The sequence below is a fragment of the Macaca nemestrina genome, chromosome 6 (assembly GCF_043159975.1).
Source record: "Macaca nemestrina isolate mMacNem1 chromosome 6, mMacNem.hap1, whole genome shotgun sequence".
Taxonomy (NCBI): domain Eukaryota; kingdom Metazoa; phylum Chordata; class Mammalia; order Primates; family Cercopithecidae; genus Macaca; species Macaca nemestrina.
Genome location: NC_092130.1, coordinates 101239087 through 101263229, shown reverse-complemented (window position 1 = coordinate 101263229; position 24143 = coordinate 101239087). Strand labels below are relative to the sequence as shown.

The following is a 24143-nucleotide window of genomic DNA, read 5'->3' as shown; positions in this document are numbered from 1 at the left end:
TCTTCACCAAACAGCTTTAAAATTCAAGGAAAAATATTTCCCCTCAATTATTCCAATTGGAGTTAGAAAAAGAATAAAATGCCATCTACTGTTCAACTTTATGAACTGCAATATGCTTGCTTGTATAACTGTCTAGCCTTTTTTAAAAAATGGTTTTCACCATGAAATTCTGCTATTGTCTTTAACATACTGAGGATGTCTGCATTAAAGAAAATCATTTTAAATATGAAGATATTACTTTATTAGCGTCGTAATCTTCCTTTCTCCAGTTATTTGTTTGCCAATTCTCTGTACTTTCTACACCTAGCTCTTTTTAGCTACTGGAAATACCAAGAAAAATTGAAACAAATTTTGAATGTTTATACGAAGCCTCTGTCATTAAAATGAAAAGAAAGATAACCAAGCCAGGATTGCAAATCTCTCTCTTCTTTTCCTATTCCCAATGACGACGGTTTCACAGTAAGTTAGTCAACTACTTACTGGATTTATTCCTAGTTTTGTTATTAAGTTTCTTTTAAAAACAAAAACACATATTTGAGGTGAATCTGAGTATTTTAATTACATAAGGAAGGAAGAAAACTAAGATTATACTTAGAGATTTAACTGTGATTCTCTTTTTCTCCCTGGCCCTAAAGGCCACTTACTTATATGACTGAAATGGAGTGTGTACCTGTTTTTGAAGAAGTGGATATAGTGGGGTGGGGCAGATGGGGAAGGGCTGTCTACAGAATATTATGGTTGTCAGGTTTCAACGACTTCAACACTATCTCCTGACCAGATTATTCAAAAAGTTAGCAACAAAAAGGGTGCTAAGCAAACTCATTCACTCAGTTCTTCCCATACATATTCAGGTTTACATATAAATGCAGATGTACCCATGAAGTCACATTTTAGGAAGAGAATTTTGAAAAATCTAGCTCTGCATGTGTTAACTGCATATGCAAGATGAATGAGAAACCAGAACATAAACACAGTGAATGAATGTTTAAATGAGGTCATCTGTGCAGGATCACACTTCAAAATGTGTAATCATGGAAAACAAACACATCTGAAAAATATGTCAGATTTGAATTTTAGTGTTTTATTTTTTTTTTTTGAGACTGAGTCTTGCTCCATCACCCAGGCTGGAGTGCAGTGGCACGATCTCGGCTCACTGCAACCTCTGCCTCCAGGGTTCAAGTGATTCTTCCACCTCAGCCTCCCGATTACAGGCACAGGCTACCAAGCCCGGCTAATTTTTTTGTATTTTTGTAGCGACAGGGTTTCACCATGTTGGCCAGGATGGCCTCGATCTCCTGATCTCCTGATCCACATACCTCCACCTCCCAGGGTGCTGGGATTGCAGGCGTGAGCCACTACGCTCGGCCAGTGTCTTATTTCTAAGTCAAAGCTCCCCCACACAAATTTCTCTTAGCCATGTGCTATTCTTCAACCTCTTTGTGTCAATATTTGGTAAATAACTGATCTCAATGTATTCTCTGCCAAAGTTAGTAGCTCTCGAAAGGTAAAAATTCAAATCTGGTAGAATACTAAAGGTGACTACTTGTCTGTCTCAATACCTCCTTTAGCTACAGACAGCCGTCCAGAGCAATGGCTCCTTCTAATGGCCAGCCAAGGGAACTTTAAGACCTAAAACTTTCCCTCTTCTTGCCTCTTATGTAAGTGGTTAGGAGTTGGGGAGAAGAGGAAGACAAGCAAATCAGAATCATCTCAGGAGCTTTGTAAAACTATACATGCCTTTATGCCAGACCCACACCACAGCGGGAGAGAAATTAACAGTGTTTTGTTTTGTTTTTTGAGACAGTCTCGCTCTGTCGCCCAGGCTGGAGTGCAGTGGCATGATCTTGGCTCACTGCAACCTCTGCCTCCCTGGCTCAAGCAATTCTATGCCTCAGCCGCCCAAGTAGCTGGGATTATAGGCGCCCACCACCATGCCTGTCTAATTTTTTGTATTTTTAGTAGAGACAGGATTTCATCATCTTGGGAAGGCTGGTCTTGAACTCCTGACCTCGTGATCCACCCTCCTCGGCCTCCCAAAGTGTTGGGATTACAGGCGTGAGCCACCGTGCCTGGCTTTTTAAAAATAAATACATACATACATACACACACACATACGTACATAAATAACTGATCTCTGCTAGCTCTGCACACGTGAGTCTAATAAGCTTGGCTTGCATCTGTACTCCGCCCTTTCTTGAGAAACATGGTTTGTAGAATACAAGTTTAACAACAGGAGGCTAAGGAGTTACAGCCACAATGTGCTTCATCTGAAACTCCAGTTAAAAAAAAAATTTTTAGAGACAGGGTCTCGCTCGTTGCCCAGGCTGGAGTGCAGTGGTGCAGTCATAACTCATAGTAACCTTGAACTCTTGGGCTCAAGCGATCCTCTTGCCTCAGCCTCCTGAGCAGCTGGGAGTACAAGTGCACAGCACCATGCCTAATTTTCGACCTTTTTGTAAAGATGAGGTCTCGCTATATTGCCCAGTCTGGTCTCAAACTTCTGGCCTCAAGCAAACCTTTCACCTTAGCCTCTCAAAGTACTGGGATTACAGGTGTGAGCCAACATGCCCGGCCTCTTACCATATTAACAGCTTGATCAATTTCACTTCAGGCAAGTTCTCACACAAATCTTCCATCCCCATTTAACACTATCCTCTTGGCACTTCTCTAATAGTAGCTGACTGATTCTAGGAAACACTGTTCCTATCTCCATTCCAATTCCAAATTACAAATTAAAACTCAATCAAGATGGAGTTACTACAGAGCAGTGTTAGTGATATATCTGCATTTAGAAAAAAGGAAAGCTGTTCGCTGAATAGAAAATATAAAATTAAACATACATTAACCTCCCAGACCTTTGAAAACACCCACTAGTGTTCTTCAAACGTAAAGTCTGTCATCAACTCTTTCTCAAATTAAATCTACTTTTCCTACATAATTTTTGAAAAATATAAAAAAGTTCTTTGTCTTAATTATCACTACTATGACAGCACTTTCAGGTATTTTCATTACAATGTAATGTTCTAGTCACTTTGTGTATTAAATATTTTCAGTGACTTTGCCTAAATACCACACAGATTTTTTTTTCCTCCATAGGAAAATATTTTATGAGTTCAAAATATTAAATTTACAAACAAGTGTTTTGTTTTGTTTTTTTTTTTTTTTGAGACGGATTCTCGCTCTGTTGCCCAGGCTGGAGTGCAGTAGTGCGATCTTGGCCCACCACAAGCTCTGCCTACAGGGTTCATGCCACTCTCCTGCCTCAGCCTCCCGAGTAGCTGGGACTACAGGCACCTGCCACTGCACCCGGCTAATTGTTTGTATTTTTAGTAGAGACGGGGTTTCACCGTGTTAGCCAGGATGGTCTCGATCTCCTGACCTTGTGATCCGCCCTCCTCGGCCTCCCAAAGTGCTGGGATTACAGGCGTGAGCCACTGCATCTGGCCGCCCTTTTCATAAGGTGGGACCTCTATAAACTGTACTAACCATTTCTTCTGATGCAGCAGTAGCTGCAGATCCTGCACCAAGAACAGAAACGGGAACATGAGCAGAAGATGCGGAAGCAGCCCTGGTAGAAGTCATCGAAGCAGCAGAGGGAACAGCAGTCGCGCTGGCTCCTCCGACTGCAGCTGGCGGGGATGGCAGCAGTGGTGATGCAACCGGTAAGGGCATCGGAGGAGCTGAAGGATCCAAATGAGCAGAATGTTCTTTTCCTTGAACACCAGGACCATACTCTTCCTTTTTATTATTCGTGGAGTCTACCCCTGTAAGTCACAAATTAATTCCACTCAAATTCTTCCAGGTTAGGACTACTATTATCTTCCAAACAAGGAAAACACATACTGGCTAAAGTTTGGTCCTAACAAAAATTTAGATGTTTGTTTATAGTATATTAGATACAATGTTCAGTTAATACAGTTTGTCAGCATTAACCACTAAAAACTTCAGACTTCCTTCCACATGCGAAAGCGAATGGATCATTCGCTCTTATATAAAAGATGAAAATAAATTATGTACTCAGCTGGGACCTTAACTAAGTAGAGTATATTGCCATCACAACTCTCACAAAAATATGATCACAGTGAGCCCAGAGATCTAGGTTCCTTTGTATTAGTTCATATAAATATCCTGATAAATGGCCGAAATGACCTGGAATCCATCTTTAGAATCACTTTCTGATATCACTATACTCCCTAATTTTCATGTATTGCGTCTATCCTAACAATTTATTTTTGTCCTTGAGTTGTCAGAAAACAAAAATAAATCAATAAAACTAAAATCTTCACTTTTTACATTGTAAAAAAAATGGGTTCTTGCAGATAAATTATATAAATCATAAATCAACGGCATATTTGTGCACCTAACTGATTTGTAGTGACACCCCAATCAGTAACCTTCCCTCAAAACTGAGCCTTAATCTTGATCTAAGGAGCCAATAATGTCAAATTCCAGAGGCTAGTACAAAGGGTTTCTTCCAATATTAGATGTTTTCTCTCCAGTATTATAATTTCGTTAGTTTCTGCTTAAGACTGTATCTGTGTGGTACCAAACAGTGTGGTGAGGGTTTAGAAATTCAGTCAATGAGCTGTTTCAGAACATCTGAACAGAGCGCATTATGTAAGTCCTATGTTTAAATGGTTTCTACGCAGTTCTCTTTCCATCCAGAAGTCTGGGCCTCTGCATAAGTCCTTTCCTTAGACTACCTGTATAGAAAATTTGTAGAGTATTAGTTACCTTATTTAAGAAGTTTAACAATGATTACAGTGCCTACCTAGATCGTTTGAACTCCTCTGAAGAAAGGGACTAATTCAATATAAAACACTGCTAATTTGAAAACAAAACACACACTGAGTTTTAACATGTTTTGGTAGAGATTCTGAGTGTCCACCTTTAGATGGTGGCAAATATTACGAGACGTAGAAACATTACGAGATGTAGAAAGAGTGTGAAGGTCAGGGAAGAGAGGCAGGTGACCAACTCTTGCTAATACAGGCTGATTTATGCAGTTCCTGTTTATCAGACAACTCTTAAGTTTAATAATTAATCTCATTTTAGCTGGAATAAATTTTTCAGTTGTCAAGTATTTCTTTTACTGTGCCTAAAATTGCTTTTAAAATTGGCAGATATAATTTTAAGGACTTCTTGTCATGTTCTAACTTCTTCATAAAACCTCTAACTTGGAAGATTTAAGATACTGTACAACATGAGAGGCACTGCAAATTACAGACAGCAAATAATACGTACAAATAAAACACCAAATATTTATTTTGCTCTAACAAGACAGGTGCATTAGGAACTTTGCATTATTAAAAACTGCATTATAAAGAACTTTTTTTTTTGAGATGGAGTCTTGCTCTGTCACCCAGGCTAGAGTGCACTGGCGGGATCTCGGCTCACTGTAACCCTGCCTCGTGGGTTCACGCCATTCTCCTGCCTCAGCCTCCCGAGTAGCTGGGACTACAGGCGCCCACCACCACGTCCGGCTAATTTTTTGTATTTTTAGTAGAGACGGGGTTTCACCGTGTTAGACAGGATGGTCTCGATCTCCTGACCTTGTGATCCACCCGCCTCGGCCTCCCAAAGTCTGGGATTACAGGTGTCTGCCACCACACCCGGCCTATAAAAAACAACTGTTTTAATAGAAGAGGGCCAGAAGTAATTTTTTTCTTATGAGAATTAAAAAAAAAAAAAGGTGTCATTAAAATGTCATAAAACCTAAATATCACAAAGCAGATCCACTGAATTATACCGAACTTTTTTGCCTTTGGTAGCTCTACCAACATTATTGCTAATGCATGTTTTACTATTCTTATCATCTTTCTCATCCATTGTTTTTAAAATAACAGGAGCAAAACAAATCATGTTGTATAATTAGCAGAAGATATTTTCTTCAAATCCTCTTAGGGATATTGGCCTTTAGGAGACACAGTTGTATTTCAATTTAAATTTTAAGATGGTAAATTTATTAAGGTGGGAAACACTCCTAAATCAATTCAAAATCTTTTTAAGCAGGTTACAAGAAACCTGTTTAAATTTAATGTAAGAAGTTCTAATAGGAATTTGTCACTTTACTTGTGAAACCCATATTTCTCCCAAGTAAACAATTAAATTTCTCAATTTGCGACATACAACTTGCTAATACTTAGAACTGAAACAGACTATTCTATCATTGAAGGTGGTGAGTTTGTTTTCAACATTGATACTCAAATAAAAGACCATTTATTGGAAAAATCAAGTACTCACCTAGGTATTACCAAGATAAACTATTCAGCCTTGAATAGATTCCATGATTCTCAGTTTCTAAATTAAATACGGACCACAAACCACAACCACTTCAGACAGAAAGCAATTTGCCTAAACTTACTCCTATCCACAATATGCATGCTTTAAATAATAAATGTTTGTTGATTTTTAAAATAGGGGCATCACAAGCACAGAGAAGTTATTCATTGGATTGAAATCATGTTAATGATTTACAAAATCTTGAGAGGTTGACTTGAATTAAAACTATAATAATTATATCATGACTGTCATCTTACACATTAAAGTGCATTTTGTCTTTTAAAGTGTTTTCAGATGTTTTACTGCATCCCACAAGAAGCCCCTAGGAAGCAGGTAAGGAAGGTTTATGTTATCTCCTTTGCTCAGAGAAGAAATCTAAGGCCCAATGAGGAAAATAGGCCCCTGAGTAAATTGGTGGCAAAGGAGTCCAGTTATGGGCTTTTCTACGCCATGCTGACAAATCTACTACACAAACCACTCCTATGTCAAACAATATGTGGATTTAAAAAAAACAAAATTACTTCTCTAGATAGGCCTATATTTACATTTGCTGCAATGAGCTTAGTTGAGGCTTTTCTTAAACTGGAAAATTAGGAATTTTTAAAATGAGAAACCATGACTAGATAACTACTTACCAAAATAGTCCAAGATACTTGGCTACTTAAGAAAAGACAAAATTATAAATTTTGTACTTAAAAGGGCATTAAAATTCTTAGTTAAAAGAGATTTAAAATGTTATACATTAAAATATTAAACATTTAGCTTAAATACTTAGGAGTGACAGTTCACTTGATCAGATCTAAGATACTATAAGTAAACATGACTGAGCTCATTTTCATGGCAGATTTAAGGCTGGATATGACACCACTGAATTAAGAATAGCTGCACCTCGATGAAACATACCTACTGCAGATTATTAATACTGTAGACCATATCAATCACCAAAATCCCAAATCCCTTTCTGAAAGTAGGCAGAGAATCTTCAATGAAATACTAACCTGTATCATTTCTGTTTTGAAATATAGTCATGGCTTCAAGATTTAACGCACATACACCCCTCATGAAAGCTTTTTTCATGGAATCTTCAAAGTGCTCTTTTTCATGTTGCATTCTTTGAATTTCAGCTTTTGCATTTTCCAAAGCTCCAGATAACTAAAATAAGAACGTTTAAAAAACAAAACAATTTGAGATACTACAAAGAATACTGTCAATAGATATATACTCTGAAATCATTCTCATGTGAAATATTAAAAAGTTTGCCACTTACCTCTTCTGCTATGTGCAATTTATTTTAAAAGGTACATATTACCTCTATTATCTCCATCAACAAATTGCTTTCATTCCTAACCCTAAAATCAAGGCTCAAACAAGGGGAATTTTATCCAGTCCCATTGAAGATTGCTGATGTATTTTCATTTTACAAAAAGATATGCCATTTTTTACTGTAAAACTTATGTAGGATGTTAAACAAAATACATTAAGAGCCACAGGTAGCCCTTTCAGGAAAAAAAACAAAAAACAAACAAAAAAAACATACACAAAAAACTACATGCCTGCAATATTAACAGATTTTTTATAAAATAAATGTTACCTTCAGTATTTGAAGTGCAGAGTGACCCTACATACAACACACTTTCCCACAGGCCAAACCTCAAGGGACTGCATTTTTTGCAGGTCATATTGAATTGCAGAAAAGTATTTGTATTATGGATTTATTTTTAATCTTAAGAATTTAATGCTGTAATGATGAGTCATTTTTTCATTTTAATATTTAACTTCAAGAGGCCTATTGCATTCTTTAGAATGGTTTTTATTTCATTTGAATTCCAAATGTTTTCCCATGAAAACAATGTTAATTTTATTATTAAAAGTCAATGGGAAAAAATAATTTCAATTTCTTGTTATTCTTTTTTGAGACAGATTTTTGCTCTCAATGCCCAGGCTGGAGTACAATGGCATGACCTCGGCTCACTGCCACTTCTGCCTCCCAGGTTCAAGCAATTCCCCTGCCTCAGCCTCTGGAGTAGCTGGGATTATAGGCATGCACCACCACACCCAGCTAATTTTTCTTTTTTTTTTTTTAGTAGAGATGGGGTTTCACCATGTTGAACAGGCTGGTCTCAAACTCCTGACTCAGGTGATCCGCCCGCCTCAGCCTCCCAAAGTGCCAGGGCTACAGGCATGAGCCACCGTGCCCAACCAATAATTTCAATTTCTATACAACTACTTATATCAACCATGTAAGAATATACAATAAACATTAAATTAACACAAGAATAAACATTTTCATTTTTTTGTCTTCATTCTTGATTAAAGATCAAAAGAAGAAGTCTATTAATTAATAGTGAGTCTACCTACCTTTTCACTGTATTAGAAGAAAGTGAAAAGCAGGAAAAAAGATGCTTACCATAGCAACTTTGGCTTCATAATCATTGGAGATCTGGACACAAACTTCTTCAGCTCTTGCTTGACAAGCTCTTTCCACCACATCTTTCCATTGCTTTTGGACTACGGAACGCCAGCCTTTCCAGACTTTCTTCAGTAAAGTTCTCTGGTAGTACTGGTCAGCTAGTTTACCTTCATAAACCTAAATAAAAGTAAAATATAACTTCAAAAACAGTGGGCTGATAAATATATTGGTAGTATTAATAAACATAACATGGTGGTAAGTGTACATACATTATTTAATCCTGTGTAATCATACTATTCTCATCTTGCACATAGGAGAACAGGTTTAGAGAGGTTAAGTAACCTATGGAGGTCACACAAAGAGGATGAGTAAAGCCAGACTTGCCTGACTCCAGAGACTGAGTTCTATCCATTACATCATTGCTTTGCGCAACTAATCAAGTTAGAGAAAAAGAACACAATCAAATGAAAGAAAATGAGCAAATTACCACTTGCCATCTTACTTATGAATTTAGCAGGACTAGGAGAATAACAGTGGCTAGAAGGAAGGAAAAGGTGGTGGCTCTGGCTTCAGATGACACTGCTTTCTCTTCAGTTTGATGGCCACCACAAGCAAGATTAATGTATAAACCTTGCCATCATATATGGTGCTAATCCAAGTAAGAACATATGCTATTTTTCTTTCATCAATGAATTTAAATTCTTGAAGTAGTAGTTCCAATTCTCAATTTCTTAAGTTTGAAAAACTATCCAAAAAGTGACAGTAGCCTCAACTATTCTGGCTAACATTTAAAAATAAATATGCATTCTCATTATTTTACTTGACAAGTTTCAAAATAGAGTATAAATATTCATTTTAACCAGCTTAATGTGGATTTAATCTATTGGGATTAATTTAAAAAAAAAAAAAAGAAAAAAACCAGAAAGTATACTTAAAGGAGAAATCTTATTCCAGGATAAAGTAGGTTGAGCATCCCTAATCCAAAAATCTGAAACTTTCTGAGTGCCAGCATGACACAACAAGTGAAAAATTCCACATGGAAGTACTTAACACAAATTTTGTTTCATGCACAAAATTATTATTATTTTTTTTTTGAGGCGGAGTCTTCACTCTGTCGCCCAGGCTGGAGTGCAGTGGCACCATCTCGGCTCACTGCAAGCTCCGCCTCCCGGGTTCGCGCCATTCTCCTGCCTCAGCCTCTGGAGTAGCTGGGACTACAGGCGCCCGCCACCGCGCCCGGCTAATTTTTTTGTATTTTAGTAGAGACGGGGTTTCACCGTGTTAGCCAGGATGGTCTCGATCTACTGACCTCGTGATCCACCCGCCTCGGCCTCCCGAAGTGCAGGGATTACAGGCGTGAGCCACCGCGCCCGGCCTCATGCACAAAATTATTAAAAATACTGTATACAATTACCTTAAGCTATATGTAGAAGGTGAAAAAATATGAAACATAAATGAATTTTGTGTATAAGGTGTGATACGAAACATAATCTAAAATCTACAATTCTCCTGGTGCCAAACATTTTGGATAAAGGATACTCAACCTATACTAGCTTTTTCCTAAAACACTAATCTCTTGGAAACTAAATACACAGAGATTACTCCATAGCTCACATGAATATACATGGAAAACATATATATATATATATATATAAAATATATATATTTATCTCCTATACTCATGTGTCTCTAAACTCTGTCTTCTTGTGGGATATACTCTCATACTTTTCCACTTCTGATACAACAATTTATTATTCTCTTTCAGTTCACTATTTACTGATATACCAACTCAGTTCTTTCTTAAAGGGTGGTCAAGTTTAAACGATATACTACAAGCTAAGGATAACTTTAAAAAAGCTATATAGGTATGGCTTTCTCTGACTCTCTAACGCAAGTCTATATAACAAACATTTATATTGTGATTTAATGTACATAGTAAAGCCTCTTTATGAATAAGTTGTATTCAGGCATTTTAAAAGTAGAAACAATATAGGAAGCATTTGATATGTTAAAGGTAATTTCTTTCTCCAAAAACCTCATCTGAGGGGTTCTATTACTAGGGCATTTACAATTTAGGAACAATCCTTATTAACCCACTATGAAGCAGGAAATGATGTATCTATTGTAATATATATTATATGTCTATAAGACCTAAAATGTATTTTTTCCAAGCTATATCAAAATCAAATTCCTTTGAAATAAGAGGAACATTAAATCACAAATTCATTTTGACTTATTAGAAAACAACTATAATAAGTGATCCTGAGCGCTTCTGAATTCAGAAGTCTAACATCCATCAGCTGTCTTCTGCTTTGACACTTACGTCCTGTCTGGCTCTGACATGGCCGATTCGCCAGTGGAAGAATGTTCTCATCAACTCTATCTTTTCCTTTTGCTTGCCTATGGCATGAGACAAGCTAGAAATCACCTGTGAAAACAGCAATTAACCCAATTATTGTGATACTACAATAACAGCAGTTGGTAAAGTGATTTTCTCATACATCAAAAAATGCTAGAGAGGATAGGTATGGATCACTACTATATTCATTCAGTTAACCTTATTATTATCTTTAAAAAGACAATAAAACTTTCTCACATGAATATACTATATATCAACTAATGAAAGGGAACAAAAAAAATCTTCATTATGTGTATAGGGTAATCACCAATAAAGAGTTTATGTATATTCAAATTAGCTACTGACATTCAATTCAGGTAAACAATTATACATTTGAAAGTTCTTCTATATACACCATGTCTTCATTCGCTAGATTTGAGGGCAGGGGCCAGAATATTTAGATATCTAAGTATCTTTCTGGTCCCTACTACTACCTTGGATATAGAAGTTCCTCAAAAACTGTCCAATGATTTTCTGGATTAAACAAACCTATAAAAGCAAATAATAGTTATATTATTTGCTTATTAGTTATATGTTATACATATAAATTAATAACATGTTATACATGTAACTATTAATAACATGTTATATATAACATGTTATATATGTTATTAATATGTTATATGTAGATGTACTTCTTCATGGATATTACTCTTGTTCTTAAAAAAAAATTCAGAAGGCTTTAAAATCCTAAGATAATATTCTCTCTTATAAAATAACTGAATAACTGAAATAAATTTCTAAAAATAGTCACATTAGAAAGAGATTTTGTAAATTGGGCACATTTACCAAGAGATATTTATACCTGTTCTTTAAATAATTTCCAAAGAGGAAAAGGGCAAACATTCTAAGATACTGGAAATATTCTATGCGTTAAGATGAATGGTAGAACCTGTCTATCCACTTTACTCATTCTCATAAACTGAACATATGATATCTATATTCTTTGTGATACTTCAAAATTAAAAAATTAAACTTAAAATATTTCAAAACCACAGAACAGAATTTTGAGTATAACAAAGAAAATGACATTAAAATCCATTGTTTCAAAAAAAGCAAACTCTATAAAACATTCAATTTTATACGAAATCAAGATATGTTTAAAAAAATTATAATCTTTAATACATGAAAACACTTAAGTGCTGCTTCTGCAGACAAGCAGCTGAGGTGTCTGCCCAAGTCCTCCTCTTCTGAACACCACCACTCTCCTATCCATAAGTGGATGCCTATCTGGACATTCCCTTATAGCAGGGCACAGATTTGTTGCCCATCTGCTTTGTTCCAGGTACTGTGTCAGGAGGCAAAAAATTAGCACAGACTTGAATTACCCTCAAATTCTTAAGAAGCTAAAAGAAAGTGAAATAAAAGATGTTTTCTGTGTTTATCAATAAAATGAAGAAAGACTTCATTAATGAAAACACACCCATCACTGATAGAATTTGAGATGCTTAAACCCAGGCTTGGTGGTATGCACCTGCAGTCCCTGGCAGGGGCTGAGGCAGGAGGATCACTTGAGCCCAGGAGTTTGAGGTTGCAGTGAGCTACTATCATGCCTATGAATAGCCACTGTTCTCCAGTCTGGGCAACATAGCAAGACCCCATTTCAAAAAGAGAGAGAGAAAAAAAGAATTTGAGATGCTTAAAATGACCCCTAAAAGGATGGTTTAAAATGTAGATAATGCTGATTCCTTCATGTTCTCTTAAGGGTAGTTAGGATTAGAAAGAAAACAACTAGTGTACTTACATTTAGCACATACTCTTTTAAAAAAAAATTTAAATTGACAAATCATAATAGTTTTATATATTTATGGGCTACAAGGTGATGTTTTAATATGGTTTACAAAGCAAACACTCTTTGTTTTCTAAAACATCAAGAACATCAAGAACACTGAAGTCAATGGTGAGGGTAAAATGACATTACGCTGATATGTTTAACAGGAAGAATAAATCAGATGGCCACGAATTTTTCTGTCAGTTTCTGATAGAAACTATCTTGTATGAGGTAATCATTTCTTAGAATTTATTATTTAGCAAGACATTTACTGAATCTCAATTAAAAAATATATAAAAAAGAAGACCTCATCTTTTCTCCCAATGGAGATTTCAAAGGTTTTTTGCAGCTCCTTCAAGTCATTGATCTGATTACACAGTTGTTTTAAATGTGCTGCATGTTTTTCTTTCTCTTTTCTCATTTCCATTCGGTGCCAGTCAATAAAATTAAGTCTCCATTTACTTAGCTCAGATATGATGTTTGTCTGAAAAATTAATATAGTGACAATTAAGTAGTTTGTTCATTAACGTCACTTCTTAAAACTACACTGAAATTAAGAAACATTAAAAAAATCAGAACAATCAACACAAAAGCCATTAAAACAATTGGAACACACTAATGAAAAACATGTAAGTTCAACAGTTACAGGTCTGTGCAGTTCACAGTCATCATACTAGGGAAGCTAATTTTTTCCTATTTTAAGTAATTTTGTATGAAATCTTGTTGTCATTTCAAAAAAATTTCAGGCTTCATTCACTATGTTCCTTTGTTTATTCAAGGATTAAATGTCCATATGAAGACGGATCAGGAATAAAGGGAAACACAGAACAATGGCATAGGCTAAGCTCATATAAGAGTCAGAAGTTATTTAGAAATGGGTGATGGAGGAAACCATGGATACTTTTTTCCCCAAGCCATTTATTACAGATTATTATCTGTATAATGGACTGCTAAGTTCTGCCACCCTACTGACTGGCATAAATAAAAAGACCAAATAATAATTTGTTATAAAAAAAAACTGGACAACATATTAACTAAACACAATTTAAATGGTTGGTGGTACAATACTCCAATTGACTTATACTATTATAAAGTATGAAACCCATTCCAGGGGGAAAGTGGTAAAATTACACTGAAGAATTATTTATAGAATTTAAGGTTCCAAATGAGGGAAAAATATAAATGCCACAGAACTCATATGGCCATAATTTCTCTATATATGTGAATATGCAACTTAGTTTCCTCAAATTATATGTTTCAGAAAAACTGTCATTTTCTCCAGTTTTTTAATAATAGCAAAAAAAAAAACCAAAAAAAACCCCAAAAAGCAAACAAAAATCCCACTTGCCATTTCTGCAATACCTTCTTTTACTTAAAGGCCAGTAGTATCAAAATAAAAATCAACTTTTATAGATTTATCACTTCTACATCATGGTTGCTATAGGAATGGCTATAAAATGAATTGCTAAAATTGGATCTTTTGTATCACATAAAAGGAGACATTTCCATTAGTCATAACTATGAGATGGTAAAGGCTCAGTATGTCTCAGTTACACACAGGCTGACCATTCAAAGTATCTGTGAAATTCTGTGGAGCATGTAGAACCGTTCCAGCAACCACTTAAAACCTGGCAACTCAAAGTACAGTTTCTGAAGCAGTAGCCTCACCTGGGAGCTTCACAGAAATGAGAACACATGGACACAGGGAGGGGAACATCACACACCGGGGCCTGTCAGGGGACGGGGGGCAAGGGGAGGGAGAGCATTAGGACAAATACCTAATGCATGCGGGGCTTAAAACCTAGATGGCTCGTTGATAGGTGCAGCAAACCACCATGGCACATGTATACCTATGTAACAAACCTCCATGTTCAGCACATGTATCCCAGAACTTAAAGTAAAATCAAACAAACAAACAAGAGTCAAAAAAAAGAGTCTACTGCATATGAAGCTGCAGCTTAACAGGCTCCCCCTATGATTCATAAATACATTAAAGATTGAGAAGCAAGACTTAAGACACTGAACTGATCTCAGGAAACAAAAGATTTTTAAAAAGTTTAACTCAAAAAACCAAAACAAAACAGTATAAACGAGAGTAAAACTATTACATTACATATTAAACCATCGTAGTTGAACAACTGCTGTACCTTAAGACCTGAACTCCAAAGATCAAGTACATTTTCCATCTTCTGAAGGTTTTCATCAGAAACAAGAAAATCGCCCACAAGTATTTCATGGGCATCTGTATGACTAGAATTTGTTGCTGGTGAGGAAGAGTCAGCTAAAAGATGTGAACTGAAAAAATCCATGACCGGATGAGAAGCCTTCCTCGGCGATAACACTGGTGATGACTCTAGAATAAAAGAAAAGTTGTAGCTGTCAAGCCAAATTGAAAATAACTCAAGTTGGTAAGGAACCATGTTGGAAGGCTAAAAGATGTCTGCTACCTATGGAGGCTGAGAGAAATGCAGAGAAACTACCTTTCAGGTGTACCTTAATCTATTTTTAATTTCAGTACTGTCACTGATTTAGCACTGGCATGAGATAACCTCCTATACTCCCAATCCCTTCTCCCCCAGCAAATGACCTCTATCCCAAATAAGGATCCTTCATATATTCAGGTCCAGGCTCAGCTGAAACTATCATCATCTGTATTATATCATCATTAATGAAGTGTTTTCTGTTTCTGTAACAAAAACATTATAAAGATTAGTTCTCATAACATATGCTACCCTAAAAAATAGGTATTATTATCTCCATTTTACTGATGAGGAACTGAGGTTCAGAAAGAGTTAAGTAATTGACCAAGGTCAGTGTGGTTGTATATAGGTCAATATTACTCCATAAATTTAACACTGGGATTGGTTTTAATACTATTTAAGTTTGGCCGGGCGTGGTGGCTCATGCCTGTAATCTCAGCACTTTGGGAGGCCAACGTGGGCGGATCACGAGGTCCAGAGATTGAGACTATCCTGGCCAACATGGTGAAACCCCATCTCTACTAAAAATACAAATATTAGCTGGGTGTGGTGGCACGTGCCTGTAGTCCCAGCTACTCGGGAAGCTGAGGTAGGAGAATGGCGTGAACCCAGGAGGCGGAGGTTGCAGTGAGCTGAGATCATGCCACTGCACTCCAGCCTGGTGACAGAGTGAGACTCTGTCTCCAAAAAAACCCAAACCCCACCCCCGCAAAAAAAATCCATTAAAATTAAACAATATAAGTAGAAAGAGACTCATAATTTAGTTTTGCACATACTCTGTTGAAAGTACCCTGTTAGGCTTCAATATATAGGTGAGAAATATACACATCTCTATATGTATGTGCATATATATAAAACACTCATCCCCTATCCATATACAGGGAGGTGGGGTAGAGTCAGGGCCCTAAAGAGAACTGGTATCTATTTCTAAAAAAGCACTGAAAGGCTGAGCGCGGTGGCTCATGCCTGTAATTCCAGCACTTTGGGAGGCCGAGGTGGGCGAATCACGAGGTCAGGAGTTCAAGACCAGCCTAGCCAACAGGTGAACCCCCATCTCTACTAAAAATACAAAAAATTAGCTGGGAGTGGTGGCACATGCCTATAGTCCCAGCTACTTGGGAGGTTGAGGCAGGAGAATTGCTTGAACCTGGGAGGCTGAGGTTGCAGTGAGCTGAGACCACGCCACTGCACTCTAGCCTGGGTGACAGAGCGAGACTCTGCCTCAAAAAAAAAAAAAAGTACTGAGACAGAAAAGTTCATATTTTCTCACATATTTATGCCGGAATTAGAGACTATCTGTCATCACTTGTCACATACCTCACATTTGCTACGAGCATCCTAATAACAGAGATGGAAGAGCTTTCTTCTTATTGAATGAAAGATGAATCTATGATAGAAAACTTGTTACTTAAAAGTAAGCATTTCAAGAATTCTTTTTTAAAATTTGTAAGATTTTAATTTTTTTGCAAACATATTCTGCTTATGTAAAGACTTCTTTGCAAAAGGGAAAATAATTCCTTAAGATGTGTGTTTGGTATAAAAAACAACACTAGGTCTGGGCTAGTCACACTATGAAACACTACCTGCATGTTCTGAGGATGGTTAAGAAACCCAAAGAACAGGTGGAATGACAATGTACATGAATATTCTCTTTTACTTGATTTTGCCAATTAGATCTGTACTCACAAAGAAAGCAATAGACTCTGCTTTTCAATTTAAAAAATATCTCAACACTCACCTTTTAAGAAATCAAATCATGTAACTTCAGAACTTGGAAGGGCTGTCAGAGATTATGGTGCCTAAGACTACTACTTACAAGTGAGGAAACTAAGGCATACAGGCATTACTTATGTAGTGGCAAAAACGGTTACCACATTAAATAACATTAAATAGAAAAATATTCCACAATATTACATTTTAATTATTTTAATTATTCTGTCAAGAAAAAAGTTCAGTCCAGTTCTAAAAAAAAGCTCCAGTTCTTTTTTTTTTTTTTTTTTTTTTTTTTTTGAGACGGAGTCTCGCTGTGTCTCCCAGGCTGGAGTGCAGTGGCGTGATCTCGGCTCACTGCAAGCTCCGCCTCCCGGGTTCACGCCATTCTCCCGCCTCAGCCTCCCAAGTAGCTGAGACTACAGGCGCCCGCCACCACGCCTGGCTAGTTTTTTGTATTTTTAGTAGAGACGGGGTTTCACCATGTTAGCCAGGATAGTCTCGATCTCCTGACCTCGTGATCCACCCGCCTCGGCCTCCCAAAGTGCTGGGATTACAGGCTTGAGCCACCATGCCCGGCCAAAGCTCCAGTTCTAAAAAGAGCTTTTAAAAGCTCTTTAAAGCCAGGCATGGTGGCTCATGCCTATAATTCCAGCACTTTGGGAGGCCAAGGCAAGTGGATCACTTGATCTTAGGAATTTGAGACCAGCCTGGGCAACATAGTGAGATCCCAGCACTACAGAAAATTTAAAAATTAGCTGGGTGTGGTGGCATGTGCCTGTAGTCCCAGCTACTGAGGGAGGGGGCACTGAGGCAGGAGGATCACTTGAGCCAAGCAGGTTGAGGCTGCAGGGAGCCCTGCACTCTAGCCTGGGTGACAGAGTGAGATCCTGTCTCAAAAACAAAACAAAATAACAAAAACAAAAAACAACCCCCCCAAAAAGCCTCTTTAAGATTTGCTAATCTTTCCTTTTAACAAAGACAAAGCAGACTTTTAAAGAAAAACACTAAATGATAGAACAGGTGGCATAAAGATAGGATGAAAATTCTTACATTGGTACGCAAATGCCTGAAAGTTGGGAAACAGTGCATTGGTTTACATAAAAACTTGAATTGGTCAAACTATATAATATGCCATTAAATCTTTTAAAAGACTTGCCCTCTAACTTAGAAATTTTAAGAAAGGATACTACATACTATAATGCATTGACCTGTCTTAGTTGTACTATTTTGGAATCTTATAAAATTATTTTAAATATTATCACTTAAATTGGTAACAATAGCATTTTAAAATCCTGCCAAAAAGTAATATGCTGAAATTATTCCTCTTACTACATAGATATTCATCAAACCACAAAATATTGTATATTAATACAAATAAGCTAAAGAAAATTAATACCATCTGTCTTTGAATGACTTGAAATATTGAAATCACATCCTTTTCCAACTTCTATCGCAGTTTCTCTTACTTCAGAGTTATTTCCTGCCAAAAGGAAAGCTTTTTAAAATTAAACGGAACCGCTCTTAAATAAAATGCCTAATCACGCATAATTTAATAAGGTAGCAGTACATAAAAAAGATTTTAGAACAAACAAAATACAACATGCCGAGGATATAGGAACACTAAAACAAAGAACAAGAAGAGATAAAAATCTGAGACTAGAAAAAGACTTACTATATCATTGATAAGCTCCAACTTACACACCAAATATAGATGAGAGATAATGTAGTCTACTATAGCATTCAATTCACACTAAGAGAGTAAGTGGGTAAATGACATTAGAACTTGGAAAAGGATCTGCTCTCTTATGACACTGGGTATTTCCAGAGGCCCACTGCTTTTCACTAGCCACAATCAAACTAAGGTGGCACTGGCTCCCCCAAACAAGGACTTTCTGGCTTCCACTTCAGGAACCTGTAGTCAACAGATGGCAAAAAGGAAACTGGGAAAAACCTCTCAAGAATGACTGTTAGAGGCTTATTCATATGTTGTCAATTTCCACATATCATGCCTTATATCAAGCAGCTGAGATATCAAGAATAAAGAGAATGTGGGATGATGAATTTACATAGAAGACTTTAACAAAGTCTACTTGTGAATCTCAAGATGACTAAAGAATATCTAAACTTACTACATATTGTGTGTTTCAATCTCAAATCCTTTTTGGAAATGGTAGAGAATAAATAAATGCTATTTTACATAAGAGAAAAGAACAATAGTCTTAAATCCCAGGTGATTACCTTGAACTGTTGACTACAGCATCTCGAAAGTTTTTTTCTTTTTTTTTTTTTTTAAACAGAGTCTTGCTCTGTTGCCCCGGCTGAAGTGCAGTGGCATAATCATGGCACACTGCAGCCTTGAACTCCTGAGCTCAGGCAATCCTCCCACCCCAGCCTCCTGAGGTGCTGGGACTATAGACTGCTCTGCCCGGCTAATTTTTTAGTAGAGATAGGGTCTTGCTATGTTGCCTAGGCTTGTCTCAAACTCCTGGGCTCAAGTGATCCTCCTGCCTCAGCCTCTCAAAGTACTAGCATTACAAGCATGAGCCACTGCCTGGCCTATATTTTAAGGCTCTCATCCTGTGGTCCCATTTGTTGTTCCACTGCAATAGGCCAAAGACTGAGAAGCAGTGAAAATTCCATGTCTACAGACAGTGAGAGACAACAGACACTAGAGCTATGACTTAGCAGAAGCCCAGGAGCCTTTGGCCTCTGAGTAGGCTGTATCATGTGCCTTCAAGGACAGGGATCCTTGGAGTTATGCCTATAGTGTGATAACTGTTCCTTATCAGGACTGTTTTAGGAAGGTTTTCTGTGCCCTTTGAAAGAACATTTATTTAGAGTTTGGGATGTTGTCTTCACCTGAATAAGGAATGGAGGTTAACGGAACTTTACCTCTTCTCTCCACCTTTCACTCATCTATCAACACACATCCTGGTTTGTAGTAGCTTTCAGTTCTGTTGCTGACATGGTCCACAGATAGGTTCACCTTTGTGATAATTATTCAAACAGTTCTCCATGCCCATATAAATACCGCTGATAAAGCACTAGCATGAGGTTCGTAAAGTAATTTAAGAGACTCTCAGGGCTACCATCTTTAATTTTAGGCTTGGGCATTTAGTTTTCAAGTTAATCCTGGCATAAAACTGTTGGAACAAGTACTGAGATACAACATACCTAAAAGCCATGTAGTTGCCATAGTGCTGCTTCAACTTTATTATTCTTCATAAAAGTAAGAGTCAAATGAAGTTCAAAGAAAAATCAAGCTGTCATAAGAGAGTCAGGAATAATATATTAAACTGTAAAAAGCTCCCCTAGATGATACTAATACACACAAATGGTCGAGAAGAATCCCTGATCTGGACAGGCATTTTCACAATCCTGTCAGGATCATTAATAAACTCAGTAATATGTTAAATTAAGAGATATCTTGAAAAATATATATAACCTTGACTATGAAGAATATCATGAATTGTAGAAATTCTGACATCTGGCACCAATTCTCCCTTAGGATGAGATGACTGTGAAGCACCGGGTTCAATATTTGGAGTCACTATAGCATAACGAAGCAGCTCTTCATATTCTTCCTAAGAGAGGCCAATAATCAATAATGTAGTGTAACAATTACAATGTTATATTCAACTGAATTTCTTTTTAAGGAATTTAATTACCATAATAGAGTCACATGCTTATTATATTACAAAGTTTTAGTACTTATTCCCAGCTTGAGTTCTTTGAGTGCTTCTTGTGTGATTTTCACATTTATGATTAACAGTTTGAAGAGGGCAGGGTGCTGTGACTCATGCCTGTAAACTCAGCACTTTGAGAGGCTGAGGCAGGAGGATGGCTTGAAGCCTGAGCAACAAAGTGAGATCCCATCTCTACAAAAAATTTTTTACAAAAATTTGCCAGGCGTGGCGGTGTGTGCCTGTAGTTCTAGCTACTCAGGAGGCTGAGGCAGGAGGACCACTTAAGCCTAGGAACTGGAGGCTGCAGTGAGACAAGAGGGCACCACTGCACCCCAGCCTGGGTGACAGAGCAAGATCCTGTCTCTGGGGAAACAACAACAAAGTCTGAAGAGGTGATAAGATTCTGTGAGTGACTCAACACTGAATCAAAAGTGTTCTATCACTTAATTTTAAATGTCAGATCACTTTAATTGAAGATGGGACATGCTATTAAAAAGATACCATTTTCAGAATTAAAAAAAAATTAGGTAACGCAAACAAAATATAGAAGCAAATTGGATACTTAAGCTTATAAAACCGCAATGGCCTTCTATTACCCCCAATTTCAAATGTACATTTATCAAGGCAGCTTAACTGTTTTTATTAACTGACTTTGTGAGAAATAAATGTCATGTATTTGAATTTACAAAATAAGTCTACACTACTGTACTTTTGTTTTCATCTGTTTTTTTATATTGGAATTTTAAGTAAAATTGTTTTAAAAAAGGTTTATGCTTTTATATACTGAAAACTGATAGCTTTTATGGCAATTACATGTACCAGAGTGACCTGGTTTGCGCTTCTACCTTAATTTACATTTTTTCTTTTTTTCTTTGTTGTTTTTTTGAGATGGAGTCTTGCTCTGTTGCACAGGCTGGAGTGCAGTGGCATGGTCTTGGCTCACTGCAACCTCCGCCTCCCAGGTTCAAGCAATTCTCCTACCTCAGCCTCCTGAGTAGCTGGGATTACAGGTTTGTACCACCATGCCTGCCTAATTTTTGTACTTTTAGTAGAGATGGGGTTTCAGTATGTTGGACAGTCTGGTCTCGAACTCCTGACCTCTTGATCTGCAGCCTTGGACTCCCAAAGTGCTAGGATTACAGGTGTGAGCCACCGCACCCGGCCTGATTCACGTATTTAACATAGATACTTACATGCAGTAAACGTTAGGTATAGCAAATACTGATTTTTATATACTTTAAGGCTAACAACAGAAGAGGAAGAGAGAGATATTCCAAAGAGAAAATCTTTAGAAAATTCAACCAGAATCTCCTTCATATTGCCATAATCAACCATTTTTGTTAGCAATGTCACCTTCATGAGAATAAACATCTGTCTGAGTTTTAAACTTACATTTCCTAGTAGCAAATAAAAATTAGTATTTTACATAATGGTTATCACCAAGACGGAAGGCTCTTAATAGGAAACAAATCATTTAGGATATCACAATACAACATTGATTTGTATTATAAAACTTAAAAAAATATTTAAAAATTTTAGAACAGTTCACGAATTTGTGTGTCCTCCTTGCACAGGGACCATGCTAATCTCTGTGTGACTCTAATTTTAGTTTATGTGCTGCTGAAGCGAGCAGCAACATTTAATTTTTACATTGACAAAAGTAACTATAGTTATTTAAATAGATTTAAATATCCTTAACTTAAAAAAAAATACACTTCCCAAAGCGTATTGCTTTTCCAATTATCAAAAGGAAATTCCCAGAGAGTTTGATAAATTGGGGCCATACACAAGATATTTACTAGTTCCTGTAAATCTGAATGTGTGAGTTGGTTCTAATAAACTAATACATAAAATTTCAAGTGCATAGAGGCTGTAACTAATCCAGCAGCATCCATTGCTTTTTAATTTCTTTAACTTAATAAAGCCCCAGGGTTTGATTCGGGCAAATGGCCATCCAGCTACATTTCCCAGCCTCCTCTGCAGCTAGGTGTGGCCAAGAGACCTGGTCTATGGGTTTCGAATGGAAATGATGCATACAACTTTAGGTGAAGTCCTTAAAAAGGAAGCTGCTTCCTTCTAGTCCCCTCTTCCCACAGGCTAGAGGTGGTGCACTATCAGTGCACCAGTACCTGAAAATGCAAACACGGTCAACAGCTCATGGCACAGCAACAAGAGAGAAGGGATTCGGTCCTCAGATGATCTCAGGACTATGTATCAGCTCAGAATTTACGAGAGAGAGAATCAAACTGTAAGGAACCCACTTAAGCCACCCTTACTTGGTTTCTGTTAAAGCACTATTATACTTCCCAAACAGCCAAAATAAACTTTTGATTTTGGCTAAGAATATATAAAAGTGTGGCTGTTATGGAGTTATGGACTCTGAATGTTTGTGTACCCTCAAAATTAATATCCTGAAGCCCTAACAGCCAGTGTGGTTGTATTTGGAGATGAGGCCTCCAAGAAAGTAATTAAGGTTAAATAAGGCCATCGGCCGGGGCCCTGATAGCATTAATGTACTCATCAGAAGAGACACCAGGAAGCTTGTGTTCTCTCTCCTCCCACCTGCACATACTGTACCGAGGAAAGGTCATGTGAAGACACAGCAAGAAGGCACCTGCCTGCAATCCACAAAGAGAGCCCTCACCAGAAACTGACTCTATTGGGCTGTGATCCAGAACTGTGAGAAGAAAAATGTCTGCTGTTTAAGCCTATGAATTTACAGTATTTTGTTATGGTAGCCTGAGCAGATTAATATGATGGTGATCTTACATTGTGAGGTTCATAAACTTTTAATAATGTCCCTGCTGTGGTGTCAGTCACAACTAGATTTAGCCAAGTCAGCTCTGCTCAGAGTTAGCCTATTACCACCTTCAGCCTGTAGGAACGGAGGGAGAAGTGGAAGTCAGTGGCTTTCACTTGTGGCTTCCCTAGTCTGACTTCTGTTCTGGATAAGAGAAGGAAAAAAAAGATCCAAACATATATTTCAAATCATATATTTCATACATATTCATATATTTCACATATTTTACCACAATTGCTATGGCTTACAGGGGAAATAAATAATTATATGTCAATAGTATTCCATGATCATATATTCCAACTTATTTCAAGAAAAACATTTTAAAAAAGCAGTTATTTAAATGACTATTTTAGAGTTTCATATATGTAGATACAGGCCAAATGAGTTATTTAAAAATAAGAATCCAAAATTAAGAATCAAAATAAATAATTTGCCTTTCTTAATTGCCAAACATAACCTGTGTTAACATTCAAAACTTGTAATTTTGCCCTCCTCCCCAATCCCCAAGAGCTAAATTGATATGACCCTGAAATATAGCTCCACCCATGCCTCAACCATTAGAGTCAGAGCAACTTGGCTGATAGGAGCTGTGGTTAAGAGGAA

At 37.0% G+C, this 24143-nt stretch overlaps 1 protein-coding gene and 1 non-coding gene across 5 annotated transcripts in view; both read right to left on the bottom strand.

Annotated features, from left to right (window-relative positions):
- Window positions 1-24143, bottom strand: part of LOC105475126 (POC5 centriolar protein) — a 37141-nt gene that overhangs the window by 7745 nt on the left and 5253 nt on the right. For 2 of the 4 annotated variants that reach the window (XM_011730133.2, XM_011730134.3), the window contains 8 exons: window positions 20500-20638; window positions 18451-18534; window positions 15009-15214; window positions 13169-13345; window positions 11016-11120; window positions 8690-8869; window positions 7281-7434; window positions 3487-3764 (listed from right to left, as the gene is read on the bottom strand). In XM_011730133.2, coding sequence (XP_011728435.1) covers window positions 3487-3764; window positions 7281-7434; window positions 8690-8869; window positions 11016-11120; window positions 13169-13345; window positions 15009-15214; window positions 18451-18534; window positions 20500-20638 — 1323 coding nt within the window. Of the gene's footprint in view, window positions 1-3486; window positions 3765-7280; window positions 7435-8689; window positions 8870-11015; window positions 11121-13168; window positions 13346-15008; window positions 15215-18450; window positions 18535-20228; window positions 20318-20499; window positions 20639-23509; window positions 23864-24143 lie in introns of those variants that run through there. The other 2 variants (XM_011730136.2, XM_011730135.2) reach the window with 2 other exon arrangements.
- Window positions 22270-22373, bottom strand: LOC112425467 (U6 spliceosomal RNA). Its single transcript, XR_003016526.2, has one exon. It is a non-coding gene; the product is annotated as a U6 spliceosomal RNA (small nuclear RNA).